At 36.3% G+C, this 15,271-nt stretch overlaps 1 protein-coding gene across 1 annotated transcript in view; it reads right to left on the bottom strand.

Moving 5' to 3' along the window:
• The window catches only part of TDP1 (tyrosyl-DNA phosphodiesterase 1), a 35,965-nt gene that overhangs the window by 18,861 nt on the left and 1,833 nt on the right, over positions 1 to 15,271 (bottom strand). Inside the window, exons 3-13 of the mRNA XM_042868334.1 lie at positions 14,343 to 14,386; positions 13,587 to 13,642; positions 12,713 to 12,809; positions 11,662 to 11,696; positions 10,746 to 10,838; positions 9,834 to 10,004; positions 8,925 to 9,003; positions 7,314 to 7,499; positions 7,078 to 7,126; positions 5,294 to 5,360; positions 1,394 to 1,501 (exon numbers count right to left, since the gene is read on the bottom strand). Coding sequence (XP_042724268.1) covers positions 1,394 to 1,501; positions 5,294 to 5,360; positions 7,078 to 7,126; positions 7,314 to 7,499; positions 8,925 to 9,003; positions 9,834 to 10,004; positions 10,746 to 10,838; positions 11,662 to 11,696; positions 12,713 to 12,809; positions 13,587 to 13,642; positions 14,343 to 14,386 — 985 coding nt within the window. The remainder of the gene's footprint in view (positions 1 to 1,393; positions 1,502 to 5,293; positions 5,361 to 7,077; positions 7,127 to 7,313; positions 7,500 to 8,924; positions 9,004 to 9,833; positions 10,005 to 10,745; positions 10,839 to 11,661; positions 11,697 to 12,712; positions 12,810 to 13,586; positions 13,643 to 14,342; positions 14,387 to 15,271) is intronic.

The raw sequence follows: 15,271 nt of genomic DNA, 5'->3' as shown, positions 1-15,271 counted from the left end.
TGAGGTCATAATTTCAATGTGCAGCCCCAAAAGACTAAAAGAGATGCCTTAAGGGTACTGATAAAAAAAGATAAAACAATTTTTGCACTATATCAAGCCCTGGTGCATCCATGTCTCAAGTTCTGTGCGCAGTACTGTTTTACACAGCTTCACAAGAACACATGGAGTTTAGAAGTAGAAAAAGGCAACCGAAGTGTTTAAGAAGTTGAGGTTGATTTTTTTCAGGAAGCCAAGTTTAAAGCAACAGAAACTTCAGTTTGGGGAAAATGGACTAAGGTAGAGCTTAAGTTGACAGAAGTCATTAAAGGAGCAGATATGAGAGTAAAATTGGTATTTCCCCAATCTGAGCAAACGCAACACAACAAACTGCAAAAAATGGCTAAACTCAGGTGCTCTTTGCAAATAACACTTCCTTTTTGCTGTCATAGGAGAAAGAACTCTACTGGGTTAGTCCAATTGTGAAGCTGAAGAACAGAAGTCCCTCTCACATCCAGGTTACTTGGTAATTCAATTGTAAAAACTGTAACACCTCCTCAAAAGGAAGAGAAGGATTTGCTTTGTGTACTTAGCGCACTTATTTTGTGATAACAATTTTTTTTACTTGTAATTACAAGGTCACCTGACTGAAGAGATAAATAAACCCCAAAAAATGAACTACATGTAATAGGAGTAAACAACTACTCCTTCAGCCTACCTACCCCTGCCCTTCTACACCTTTCTCTTCTTTGAGTTTCTGAAAGCACAGCAGCACACAGAACAAGGTCATATCACGTCACCCTGCATGCTCAAATACAGACTTGCAGAAAGATAAAGAAACAATAAAGGTAGCACCCAAGATACAGGCATAAGATTTATTTTCTTCTGCTGATCTACTATTAAGAAATTAATTTAAAGTGTTTCTTACAGACTTTCTACATATTTAAAATTAAGTACTTTCTGCCAAGAAAGACCAAAGTCAAAACATCTCCCACATTTAAATTCCCACAATTATTTGTGCTACTTAGAAAAGCTAGACTGCTTTATTTATTAAGCATTTTTCTAATGGAAAATTTCTATTGTTAAGCTATGGATGTGCGTGCGTATGTGTATACATGCTTACACATGTGCATATGCACACACACATTATGTATATGTACACACACTTCTTTTGGCCCTACTTTTTAAGGTCTGTTCAGTTTCCACTGAAAGTTTCATTTAAATCTGCAGGAAAAAGATCTAAAGACTTTCTACAGAAGGTCTCTAAAACTGAAATGAAGCAGGAAACGTAGACGAATTTTTTACACTACTTACAGTATTGTGAGGATTATGGCAGTAACTTACCTGTGCCTGCAATTGATGAGATCTTTTTCTTTCTTTTAAACATAAAATGAGAAGTGTATAATTAGTCATTTACCTTGTAACTAAAAACCACGCAATCTTCTGGAAGTCATGAGAAGGTCTCATGTATGTCTTGATGTGAGGCATGGCATGACTTCGACCAGAGACTTCTGCTGACCATTTGCTAGAAATAGAAAAGGAAAGTTTTTCAGATTTCTTTGTTCTACAACAATATATATATAAAATGTAAAACAAGAATAACCTTCTTCCCCCTCCCCCCCCCGTGCACAAAGAACATGGCACACAATGCCATGTTCTCTGATAATGCTATACTTCTATACTACATTTAATACTTGTGTACCCCACAAAAAGGCTAAAAATAGTTCATTTTTTAGTATTTAAATTTATGTATTTAAATACTTGAAGCCAGAGAAAATTCTTCTTCTTAAAAACAAACATTCCCAGTGTATAAGGAACCCCTAACAAGTTTTCCATTCCACCTTTCCAGCTTTCAAGAAACCAAGTCCAAACTTCCAACCAATTTTTCTTCTTTGAAAATGATAAATGGTTATGCCTTGAAGCAAATGAGCTTTGTCTTGGCACCAAACTAACCCTTCCAGAATTCCCCAAACTTATTACAATGTATTTATAAATGAAGGAGAGGCACAGAGCAGACTGCTGACACTACTCTTCCGCTTCCCTTTCCTGTGCCCCTAAGCCACAGAGAAACTCGAGGTCTTAAGGCAGCAGAGGTCATACATAAACCAGTTTAAACAACACGCCATTGCTGGAGTATTACAACATTAATGTTACTGAACTAAACTGCAAACAATCAGTAAACAATAAATGAATGTATAGAACTGAAGGTGTGTAACCATGGTAACTATAAGCACTTTTACCTGCAACCATTAAGTCCTTGCTTAAAAATATGGAAGCGAGAGGACTTCTAAATACACCTACATCAAATCAGAGACTTGCCTTCCCTGGATTTGTGGCTGAGCATGTTATGTTCCAATCTCGTTTCCCTAATTTAGCTTTCTTTTCTAAAAAGTTGATCAAGAAGAGTTTATCAGCTCTGGAAAACATCGAGTGAACTGTGTTCACCTAAAGGCCTAAGAAGATTCAAGAAGAGGAATTATTTATTTTCTGAGGCCGACTTCAAGAACTAATTCACACGTGTATACATTGCTCATATGGATGTATGTATGTGTGTATGTGTTTGATGTTTGTCTCACTAATATATGTAATTGTCAAATATAATTATTCAGATGCTTTCAGTAAAATAACTGCTAAAGATATCTTTTCACTTCAGCCTAAAAGAAAGCATCTCTCTGAACTATGTAACAGAGTGACAAAAGAAACTAGGTGTTTCAAACAAGCATAACATCCGACATTTAATAAAGCTAAATTTCAACTTCATTACAAAACTGTCCAGGTGTGTTTTAGAAAAAAATCACAGAAGACTTGAAGATACAAGATCAGTTGTTTTGCACAATGTAGAAGAGAGCACATAATAACAAAAGCCAGGCTAGTTCAAGTCAAACTGACTTGAAGTGTTTAAAACTGTAAACTTTTCATCAGTGTAGTTAGCAGAGGATTTTCAAAGTACTGAGCTCATGTTGCAGTAAATTTTGAGTGGGTTCAGACTCACAAAGTTCAGTTCACTATAAATACAGTAAGTTAAATGAAACTAGCTTTGAGAAATTTTATGGAGCAAAACCACAGCTTACATCAGTTATCCTAGTGACAGATGGGCCTTTGGTTTACGTGATTCTGTGACCCAAGTGTGGAGTGATGAAAAGGAGTTACAAAATCAACTACTTGAGCAGTAAGATGTGCTAGCTTTTTAAAATCCTTTTACACTTCTATGACAAGAGCTCCTTATCACTAATACATCTTAACTGACTTTCTACCTTAAGATACTGACAAGATGGCTTAACTACAGTTATGAGAACTCATAGCATTAATCCCCACCATAATAGCACTGCAGGCCCCCTGAGCAGTTTCAAAGTCTTGAAAATAAAGACTTGACAAGCAAACTGTATAAACATTAAAAAATGTCTATCATTAGAATAAGCATTAAAAATACAATGGTTTATGCACTGTTAAGACTGATCAACTGCTTCAAAAAAAGTAACAATTAACAAATCACTGATGATTATATTTCTCTCCTTTTCAATGGATAATACTGAAAGGAAAAAAAGTGGCTCTACCACAGAAAAAAAATATATATACCACTTACACAATAGCTAATTTAACAAAGAAGTCTAGCATTCGTTTGCTAGACATTGCTATTCATTTGCTATTGTAAGAAAAATGAAATCAGTACTAAGTTGGGTTCTCATTCTTTTGAGAAATTACTTCCAAGAAGTCACAATTCAGAGCTGCACTCCAGGTTAGATACACTCAACTATCAGTAGAGTTAGAAAAAGCCTGCAGACAGGACAAGATTCACATATCTGGGAAAGAGGTTTTGCCTTTTTAGGTGAGAATATAGACCACCATTTTCCTACTCTGTAAATCCCTCTCTCCTTCTGAAAAGGAGACACCCATCTCCCTTTCTTTAAGCATAAAATATTTTTCCTCTTTTAACCCTGGCAGGCCCTCTCATTTCTTAGAAGTTTTGTATTATTTTCCAACGAGCTAGACAAATTCCTCTATTCTCTTTGCTTCTGGAAGTCCTGTTACTGTATCAAGCTCATCTTGTATTTAATACTACTGAAACAGGACCAACCATTGTCTGTCTCTCCCAGACTACCATAGATAAGAAACACAGGATATGTTAACAACTTCCATGCAGGCTCTCCTCAAGGGGCAGTGTCTTGTATTATTACAGGATAAGAATATACACTTAGACTGTCACTGAAGAGCAGATTATGCAAGGTCACTTGTCATCCACAACCAGATGGTTTTGATACAGCCTTTTTGTTGTCAGAGCAGGATATGAACATGGTCAATGAGCAGTGCTCTCACTGAGCAGAAATAAAACATAACTTGTTAATGAGATCATTCATTACATAAGAGACTTATTGAAAATATATATTTTTTTCCAGTAAGATTCTCACGAAATATGTGCTTATCACAGAAGACACAAATTAAGGCTGGGCATTGGCCAGCAAGACTCACAGCAGCAATCATGCTTGCTCCAGAATAGGAGATGCTCTGGGCAACTAGCAATTGTATTCTCAACCTTCTCAATATGCATCTTTACCAACCCTGACTGTACACGAGTGTGGGTAAAGTATCTTAACAGAGCAGCTTCCACTTGGAACAGTCACAGTTTCTGGTGAAAGGAACGGAAAGCTGTGGTCTTGTAAGAGGTTACCAGATCTTTATTTTTATTTTTTGGTTTGTGCAAAACAATTTTTCCCTATTGTTCTCAAAAACAACAACGCCACATTTTTTAAAAAATTCAGCCTGAGGGAAACATCTGGCATGGAATTTTTCAGATGTTTCGAATATGGCAAAAATTAGTAGTAAGTGAAAATAGAAGCTTTTAATGGAAAATGTCAGGCACCTTTAACAAAAGACGGTATTACCATAACTAGCTGTGAATTTTGCAGTACAACTGCAACACTTGAAACAAACAAAGCCTTCCCAACCCTGCTGTGTCTCAGCTGAACTTCTGAGAAGACTGAAGCACGAGTAGAAAAGCGAAATTCAGCTGAATTTTAAAAAAGTAACATGAATCCAATTCAGAGAAGGAAAGTATTAATAGAGGCTTACGGAATGCAAAATCTGGCAGCGTCTTCCATCAGCAACAGTACTGCATGTAATTTTTACAGTTTGGAATAAAAAAAAAAAGCACCTTTTGACTATACTTTGGAGATAAAAACAGATAAGGAAATAAAAGCTTTTATCTTAAGGAGTTTAATGCTACCTCAACTTCTCACCACGTTTGCTTTTAACACACAAGTACTACAACAGCATAAGTTTAAACACATTACCTAAGAAAAATCAAAGAAGTTTCACTTACTGAAAATAGGAATGTAACCACAGCTGTTTCTGTGCTGTCTGTATGCTGTATGGAAGGGAACCACCAGCTTAAGGAGAAGAAAAAAAAGATACAGTATTTGCTTTTTGAGAGACATTCTGAAAGCAAGGGACTCACGAACATTATCCCTACTGTCCCCATTATTCATTTTTTGAAAACTTAAATGCTCCAGAAATATAAAGTAGAATATAGCTGAATATACAGAGAAGAATTTAAAGTATTTTTACAATGGAACAAGTCCCCAAAGACTAAATAGTAAATATACACTAGAAAAAAAAGAGAACCGGTATGGAGCCTCTAGAATTAAGTCCTATTAAAATAAATATGTGGGTAATTTTTTGTTTTGACACTGCTTTTTAAAAATTAACAAATTGCAGTCACTACTCACACAAACTAGAGGGAATAAAACAAGCAGCATTAAGAAAAAAAAAAAAAAACAACAAACATTCTAAAAAGCAAGAACTCTTTAGGTGAAATTGCATGTCTTGTACCTTGTCTTAGGCTAGCACATGTTGCAATTTCTCCAGCCAGTATTTAGGTCCCTCTGAGCGGCAGCACCAGTCAGCTGTTGCATCAACCACTCCTCTGATTTTCTATCACTTGCAAGCTTACTGAGAGTGTACTTCACCCCATTATCCTGGTAAGAAGTTACTGAACATCTGACACCAGTATCAGTTCTTGGCACAACCACTGGATCTCCAGCAGGCCTTCATGCCACTGATCACAATATTTTAAGCCTGGCAGTTCAGGTAGTTTCCAGCCCATTTATCTAGTGTGAATTTCATCAGTTTATCTGATGATGTTGAAAACCTTCATGAAGATACTTCATCTAGAAACGACTCAGATCTAGATCCAGTGCACTCCTCTCATTCATCAAGCTTGTCAATCTCATCACAGAAGGACATAAGCTTGGCTAAGTCCAATTTTTCATTTAAAATAAAAAAATCCATGCTGACAACTCCCTATTATTTTCTTATCCACATATTTGGACATGGATTCCAGGATTGCTTACTGCATCACCTTCCTAGGGATCAATTGAAGGCTGACTGGGAGATTCCCCAGATCCTCCCCTCCTTATCCTTACTCTTCCTGATGGCAAGAAAGAATTCCTTCCTTTCAGTCTTCAGGAGACTTCCAATTGCCATGACCTTTTGAAGGCTAATCATCAGCAATGACATTAGACAGCTCCCTTTACTGCATCAAACAGAACATTACAGTATCTCTTTCAGGTTGACTGAGACCATGCTTTCTACACAAATGCAATGATTTAATGAAGATAAATGTAGGAAGACTGAACAGACCAACTGCACATTGCATTATAAAAAAAAAAATGGCTCATGAGCCATAAAAAACACTCTGTTATAACTGATGTACACAGTGACACTGTGAAGACAACAGGAGATAAACTTGGAATAAGTACAAACTCACAAAACCTGAACATTCTGCCAAAATCAAAGTATGACTGCAATTAAAACACTGGACAAGAGTTGCATTTTCCTATATGATTATACATGAATGTGATTACACAGATTTACATGTTACATGTACACCAATACCAAGAACACTTTTTTTAATTCAAACATAATAGCACTGGAGTCAGAATCCCATTAATACAAATAGAAGAATTCTGCTGCCACCTATTCAGCCAAGTTGTCAGCAAGTTGGCAACTTAAGGTTCATTCAACAGCAATCACTGAAATGACTTTGCAAGGCATTGTTACCACGAAAAGCTAATAAAATGGATTTCCTTTTGCACATCTGCTTACCAGGATAGCCTTCCAGACTTTGCCTCACATTGTTCACAGTAGGATAAACCTTCATGGAGAAAAAAGTTGTCTTTAATAACGTAGCTTTAAATGTACATGAGATTAATTTTCAAACAACAACAACAACAAAAAAATCACCTTAAAGAAAACTTGTTATCAATCCAACCATTAAAAGCTTCATTTTTTTCAAAAATAAAATCACACTGGAGTTTAAAGGTAGTACCTAAAAGACATACCAAATGAATTGGAACATCACATTTAAGAAGAGCTGCCACACCACTGCCTGCAGCCACCAGGCTCTCCTGGAATTCTGAGCACAGCCATTTGGACCCATCTGCTCCCAGGGAACCAATGCTTGAGAACTGTCCTACAACAGGCCAAGATTCCTGTGCTGCTATTGATGAAGTATGCTCTTTCAAAAGCTATTGAGGAAAAGTAAAACATTAAGACGTTCAACAAACAAAGAAAACCTTAAGTAAGGGTTTGATATTTTTTCCAATATCCTCCATAGTCATTTCTGACAACAACCTGGTAATTAAGTCAGACCCATTAGGTTCTTGGGCTTTTCAGCCTCGAAAAAGAGAAAGGCTGTGGAGAGACCTAATTGTGTCCTTCCAGTGTTTAAAGGGAGTTTATAAACTTGAGGGAAATCAACTTTTTACATGAGTAGATTGTGACAGAACAAGACAGAACAATTGTGACAGAACATGGTCTTAAATTAGAGAAAGGGAGATTTAATTAGATGTTAGGGGGAAGGAGTTGTTTGTTCGTTTTTGTTGCTGTTGTTTTTTGTTTTTAACTGATTTAGTGGTGAGGTGCTGGAACAGGTTGCCCAGAGAGGTTGCGGATGTCTCGTCCCTGGAAGTGTTTAAGGCCAGGTTGGATGAGGCCCCATAGGTAATCTGATCTAGTACTTGATCTAGTGGCTGGCAACCCTATCTGTGACAGGGGGTTGGAACCTGATGATCTGTGAGGTCTCTTCCAACCTAAGCCATTCTATGACCTCCAAATAAACATACTGTTATTTTAGGAGAAGATGAAACATTAACATTTTATCCAAAAGCATTAAAGCCAACCTTTAAGTAACCAGTAAAAAGAATGCTAGGATCTCTTCCTATAACTGTGAAACAAGAGTTTCAGAAGTTGTAATTACAAGTCTTTTCACATTTGGTGATAGCTGATCTTAAAGTTCTATTCATACCCTAACGCCCACACCACAATGGGAGGAAAACAGAACAATTGAAAAGAAAACTAACCAGTTTTGTTTTTATGTTGTTGTTAAGCTGTGAATGGAATTTAAATATCACATTAAAAACAGATGGATATAAGCACATATGAACTTATGTGTAGTAGAAACCTCTTTCCCCTCCTCTATAGAAGAGGCTTATGACTAAAGGGCCTTAGTCAGTGTAGTGTTACCAGATATACCTACATTGTTATTAGTCTTTTTAAACCACAGAAACAATGCCATATGAACATTTTTTCCTTTACAACTTTTTTTGTTCTGTATTCACTCCTTATCTTACTGGCAAGAAAACTTGTGCGGATATTGGACTTCTACTCACAGAAGACTGGTGTCCAATTTTTTAAATAGCAATATAGGAAGCCATCTGAATGATGGTGAATCTTCACACAAGCAAATGACACTTTGGACTGCAAGCTGACCTGGGTAACGGGGCTGAGGAATATGATGTGCAAGATCTACACTGTTGTAAGCTTATGCTTTTGCTAACTTAAAATCAACGTATTAAAATATCGTTGTGTAGCTGCAAAATTAGGAGGAACTAATGAATGCTCTCAAATTACATTTACAGTTAAAACGGTATTGATAAAAAACATTCCAGTACCTTTCTGAGCCTAAGATGACCCCACTTCTCTTTCTCAATACCTTGATATCGTCCAGGGGTAGAACCAAGCAGATACACTCTATAGAAAGAAAAAAAAATATCTGTAGCTTTACCAGCCAACAGTGGAAATCAAATCAATGGGAAAAGCTACTTTACGTGCAGGAATTCAAAGGTAGCGCACTTCTTAGCAGAAAGCCATGCCTTATATTAGCATCAGAAGCATATCTGCATGCAGTGCTCTGTATAAAGTGAAAATGCCTATTCTTAATATAATCCTCATTATAATATCTTTTGCATAGATATTCCTTATAAAAGAGAAATTATAACTCAGACTCTTCTACCAGTAATTTTATGAAGCAAACATCAGACTGACTTAAAAGAAACTTTGCATCTCTATCACTTAAGGAGATCTCTGTCAAGTTACTGATTCAGTTTTTTTTCATTTCTTTAAAACATATGCTTATAAAACTAGAAGTTGATCAATTCAACATGTTTGAGTAAGAGATTCAAATGGAACTCACTATTACAAATAAGAATGACAAAAACAATATGCATGCATACTGAAGTGATAATTTACCCACATACAACGATTCAAAACTTCAAACTTAAAAAAAAATAACCTAAATGTGTTCTACACAAAACACAGAAATTAAACTATTTAAGTAGAACCCAAACTTTGTGGGAGTAAATCTGCTTTGGACCACTTTGTGTTCCTTAGTTTTCAGAATGAACATCTCAGGAAATCTGTCAGCCCCAGAGAAAACTGCCTAAAGTTAGACACACATTAGAACACTTAAGTGTCAAACAGAGCAATCTTACAGAACTGATCAATTGCCTAACAGCTCTTAACAGCAGATTCCATAAGCTCGGGGGGGGAAGCATGCAAGTTATTATAAGCATAAGCTATACCTTGTCTCTGATAAATCATGTTCTCGAATCAGATCTATCCATTCCTTGAGCACAGGAGAATTGTAAGCCATCAAGTAACTTATTAAGTCAGATTTAAAATTAGTTTCAGATTCACCAGCAGAATCAGATGATCCCTGAGGTAGCCTTGGATATAAAGGGCTTAGCCATATTCTAAAAAACAAAGCCACAAAAACAAGGACACCACATGTTATCAAAAGGTTTAAGTGATAAAAGTAGATGTGAAGACTTGACATATTTACTTTACTGCGATGCTACTAACTCTGAAGCAACTTTTCAGATTCACCCAGTTTTCACCCAGTACCACAACACTAGTTGACTTCAAGTGAAATAACCAATTTAAACACATTTATCCATGCAGATGCTTATAGGTTTCACTGCTGTGGAAAAGGCCAGGCTCAGGCATAAAGGTACTCCTCTAAAATCATCAGAAATGCTCCAGTGACTATAAGAACCACAGCCTTCACCTCTCCGCACCCTGAACTCCATGGGGGAGGAGACTTTGCCTACAACGTAACAGACTTTCACATACACACAAGGATTATCATTTATCTATCATTTTATCGGCTCAGCTAATGTTAATATGGTCTAAATGTTTATTTTCCAGTAAAGAGGCCCAAACGGTATTTTCTCAAACATTTTGACACACAGGTTGTCTTAGAAAACAATATATGTGCTCAATTTAATTCACATAGAAAACAGTGAAAACCAGGTGACTAAGCTTTTACTCACGTAAAGTCTGATTTTCAAATTATTTGTTGAAATTAGCGTTTAAAGAGAGGAAAAGTTGTGTATCTAGCACAAACAAGAAAACAGACTAATACAGAACAAGCCATACAGACTCACTATTTAATAGCAGAGAATCAAAAGACCTACTAAAGCCTTGTTGCTTACCCCTGAGTTTTCTGGTGCCAGTCTTCAGCAATAAGATTGGATGTATGTATCACAACTCGAAAACCTTCTTCATATAATAACAACATCATTTTCCTTAAAAATAGGACATATAATACGATTTATTCGAGAGCACAGCTCATCATCTTGAGACGAACCTCCAGAAGCAACCAGGAACTCTTGCAGAACACTTTATTTGCTATGCTCTTTTAAATACACTCACTCCTTTGCAGATACAAGATATCCTCTCACATATTAAAAAAAAAAGTTCTACAAAATGATTAATTGATAAATAAATACTACATTGTCCTGAAACCAAAGATCTTCTCTATAAAGAACATAAGATCTAATCTGTTCTTAGCAGTTACTTGCTATCTACAACATTCCCTTCATGACACTCCCACAATATCAAACCCAAGTTCTGCTTTGAAAAGACTAAAAAGAAATATATTTATCAGTAATTGTTTCCAGACTGCTAACATTAACTCCAAGAACAGAGTTGTAAACCAGTGTTCTGACTGATCTGCTAAAGCCTGCGCTATAGTTTTGGTATTAAGGGATGAGTTATTAAGAGCTAGTACCTACAGTTCACTGACTCTAGTTGCATAATTGCATAATTGACACTTCATTTGTTTCCTCAAAGGAGAAAAATCTCATCATTTATAAACAGAAAATAAAATAGTAATTTTCCAATAAAAGTCAGTTTTACAGCTTTAAAACAATTTGCACACCTGAAATAGACACATACAAAACAAGATAGAGATTATTTTCAAATTTCATCAATACACATTAGGCATTCCTTCAAAATTATGTCTTCACATCCAGTAATTTTCCTGTCCTCTAAATACTTTCAGACATTAAATACCAGTAACTGTGTCATCTTTAAAAGGGAGCTTTCTGCTTCATAAATGTTACTTACGTATGGTGAGTTCCAAATGCAATATCCAGCTTGGCCTATAAAATGAAAGAGTTGATCACTACAAATTAGTTAAAAATTCCTATTGTGTACTTCTAGTATGTAACATTATTATTAAAGAGGGAAGGGTCCTTCACCTTCATTTTGTTTCATTTCACTGCTCTCTAGTGGACAGATCACAAAATACATTATTTTTCCTCTCAACACCTTTGAAATTTGTCCCTATCACTTGCTAGGAACTAAACTAGCAAGTCTATCATAAGGGGCATCACATTCAATTTCTGGTGTGCTTGTGAAAAAGACGCTTTGTATGTAAAACCAGGTTTGTTGGTAGCATATTTGAAATCTTAATCTCATCAAAAAATTAGTTTCTAGTCTACTATTTAGCATTAACACCCAGTTAGTACAGCACACAGCAGCTCAGAAAACTTAGCCTTGAGAACTCACTAAGTATGGCATTAATACTGCAATTTCCAGTAAGCTCATATTTCCCAGACCATCTGAGAAAAAAAAAGGAAGATCAATATCATGTTTTCAAAGAAGATATCCCCATTACCAACTGTGTAGCTCTCCCAGCAAGCTGCTATAACCATATCACTCACTCAGGCTGAAGCCAACAACTTTATGATGGAGGCTATGTGTAATAATATCTTCTTCTTTATGACCTATCTGGACTAAAAATAATTCTTAGATTAAACTTAAGATCACAGTGACACAAGCATTATGTTCTGTGCCTTCGACAAACAGTATTTCCTTTTCAGCAATACTGGGAATTACAGTGCAGTGTGTCAGTGGAGACAGCAGGCACCTCTTCCGTAAACCAAGACATTTTTTGAAGGCAGCAATTCTGTGCAAACTTGTTGTGGGTGGCAGGTGTGCAATTACACACCTTTTAGACCATAGTTTACATGTTCCTACGGTTCTAACAAGTATATTCCTTAAAGCAAAATAATAAATTCTCAACTTTCCATACAAGGTGTTTCTCCTCTTGCAAGAAGATTGAATAAAATAAATGGCTTAATTTCAACCAAAGGATAACACAGATGTCAGTTACCTGACAGAAGCTAATGTTCTCAAAAGGGCGTGCTTGTGCAAGCAGTTCAGCTTTGGACTCTCTCTTTTCACCATGAACTATCAGCAATGGCTTCTTCCTGAAATAAAACAAGATTATTATGAAAGCATCAACTGAATTAGTAATCAATCCGAAACAGTCTTTGATGGAGCTATGACTTCTGGTCCCTAAATCCAATGACCTATTAGAAAGATGGCACTAAAGACTATACTAACTACATTAACTACATCTTAATGGTTTCTTCAACAGAAAGACAGAAAATAGGAAAAGAACACAGAGTTTGGATCTATAAGACAATGTTACTTCACAGAGAAGATGTGAAGGAGAAGGCTAGGTCTACTCCAGCAGCAGTTTCACATAATCTGCTCTACCGAATTTTCAGTAAAATGCAAAATAGAAAAGAAAATTCAGTATCATAAGTGTACGTCATCTGTGATAAATTGCCATTGTCAAAATGTCATTTAAAGGAAATAAGAGCTGCTTCCACAACAATATACAGCAACTCTACCCATTAAATATCACTCCAATCTCTTTCACACACTTCTCTCATGCTCCTCAACAAAAATTTTCATTCTGTTTTCACAGTTCACCTACTGCTGTCTTGGCCTGCAATGGGGTGACTTAAACATTACCTAATAAAAAAAAAATCAAAACCAGCCATACTGAACTGTCAGCACCTTACACTGACTCATAAAAGGACAATAAATTAGTAGAGAAATATAGTGCAATAAGTGTGGAACACGCCTATATGCACACAAGCAAGAAACACTGGTTTATCATTCAATTATAAGATGAATTTACATGAACAGAGTGATTTGGAAATTGTATTATTTCATTTTTGTACAAGTAAACATACCTGTACTCCTGTGGATACTGTCGTACAAGCCATGCCACGTCTATACAGTAGTTAAACTTGTACATAAGAAGGAAAATAAGCTCATTAAAAAGTAGCAGCAGTTTGTCAGAACGATCGAGTATGGGAAAAAAAATACTTTCTACACAAAGTTATTGTTCATTATCACTTACATTATACAAACGCATAATGATGCTCCATCACACAATGACACTACAAAACTGCAATCAGCATGTTTTAACAGTGGGTTCATTTTTCAATTTCAAATGCTTTCTTTCACATCTCTTCATTCAAGAACAAATTTAAGTTACTCCAAAGCATGTAGCGTTCATAAAGTTTAGAATGCAGACAAAAAAAACCGCACGCACATAATGTAAAAGCTGAATGCAGTGTGCCCTCTGCCACATGTTTACACCAAGAACAAAAGCAAAAGCTTCCATTCAGTAACAAAAAACTCATGCTTAGATTGCAAAACACATTGTTTTATCATTCAATTACATGAAGATGCATTTTTCGGTTGCGCATTTCCTGAGCGCAAGAGAGAAAGTTTCACATTTGCTTGACTTCTAAGCAGAACATAGGATCATTTTTATTTTTCAATAAATCGATGTGCAGCTGAAAGCATTCAGGGCTCCCTTGGTACTTTAATGAAGTTCCCTGCTGAAATCAGCTACATGGCAAAAAAATGGATTATCACGTACAGGTTTGAGGATAGAGCAAATAAGTAAGCAATGGCAATTTGGCAAATAGAAAACTCACCTGAGCAGAAGATACAAGGGTCCCAAAAAGAGGAGACAAAATATCTATTAAAAACATTAAGACACAATTGAGTATAGAAAGCTTAAGTGAACCTTTTTTGCCTTGAACAGCACGATTACTGCAAGTGCTAGATTCACAGACTGAGTGTAACAGATGTTGACAAGTTTACTGAGTAGAACATTCAAATCCCTGGTTCTGCTATGAAATGCTAAGGATTCTATGACTCTATGCTTATTGTCTTATGGTTTTAAATAGCATCACCCCTTTCAAAGCAGAGCACCAAGTTCAAAAACTTACTAGTAGAAAGACCAAGACCAAGTAAAGAAAGGGACAAGCTATTTTCTCCCCTATAGACGGTCTTGAAGAACTGTGGCAACTTAGAAACAGAAAGGGCATAGTTAACACTTAAAGAGTTACCTGCTGCAGGTCATTTGTGCTAGTACTGACAGCAGTCCTAGAGCTCCTTGCTTTTTTTTTTTTTCCTTTTCAGGGAAAGAGAAAGGAAGAATACAACTACCCACTGCTTTGACACCCTGTCACTCAGAGATACACAGACCAGAAACTTAACTACGTGGGGAAGGCTGCAGGATGATTGCAGGATATGTGTATCCTTAGTCTATTTTATTAATGGGAACATAGAACACTAATCACACTGAGGATTTAAAACCTCATGAACTGAAAGCACAGCTGCAACTACAAAATATATCTGACAAATAGGTTATGAGATACTGTGTCTTTACTAGAACTTCTCTATAGGAACTGTTCTGCAAGTTAAAACAAAGAAATAGCCTCTGTACCAGCTCAAGCAATCGCATAACAAGATAATTACTCTTATGGAAAGACTGCCCAGAAGCCAGAGAGTTCACAAGGTAGGTAAAACTGTACAGGAGTAATGCAACCAAGGCCTCAGACACAAGGCTGCCTACAGC

This window comes from Lagopus leucura, unplaced genomic scaffold (assembly GCF_019238085.1).
Source record: "Lagopus leucura isolate 7727_CA_CO unplaced genomic scaffold, USGS_WTPT01 Super-Scaffold_1, whole genome shotgun sequence".
NCBI lineage: Eukaryota > Metazoa > Chordata > Aves > Galliformes > Phasianidae > Lagopus > Lagopus leucura.
This window is presented reverse-complemented; position numbering and strand designations above follow the sequence as displayed.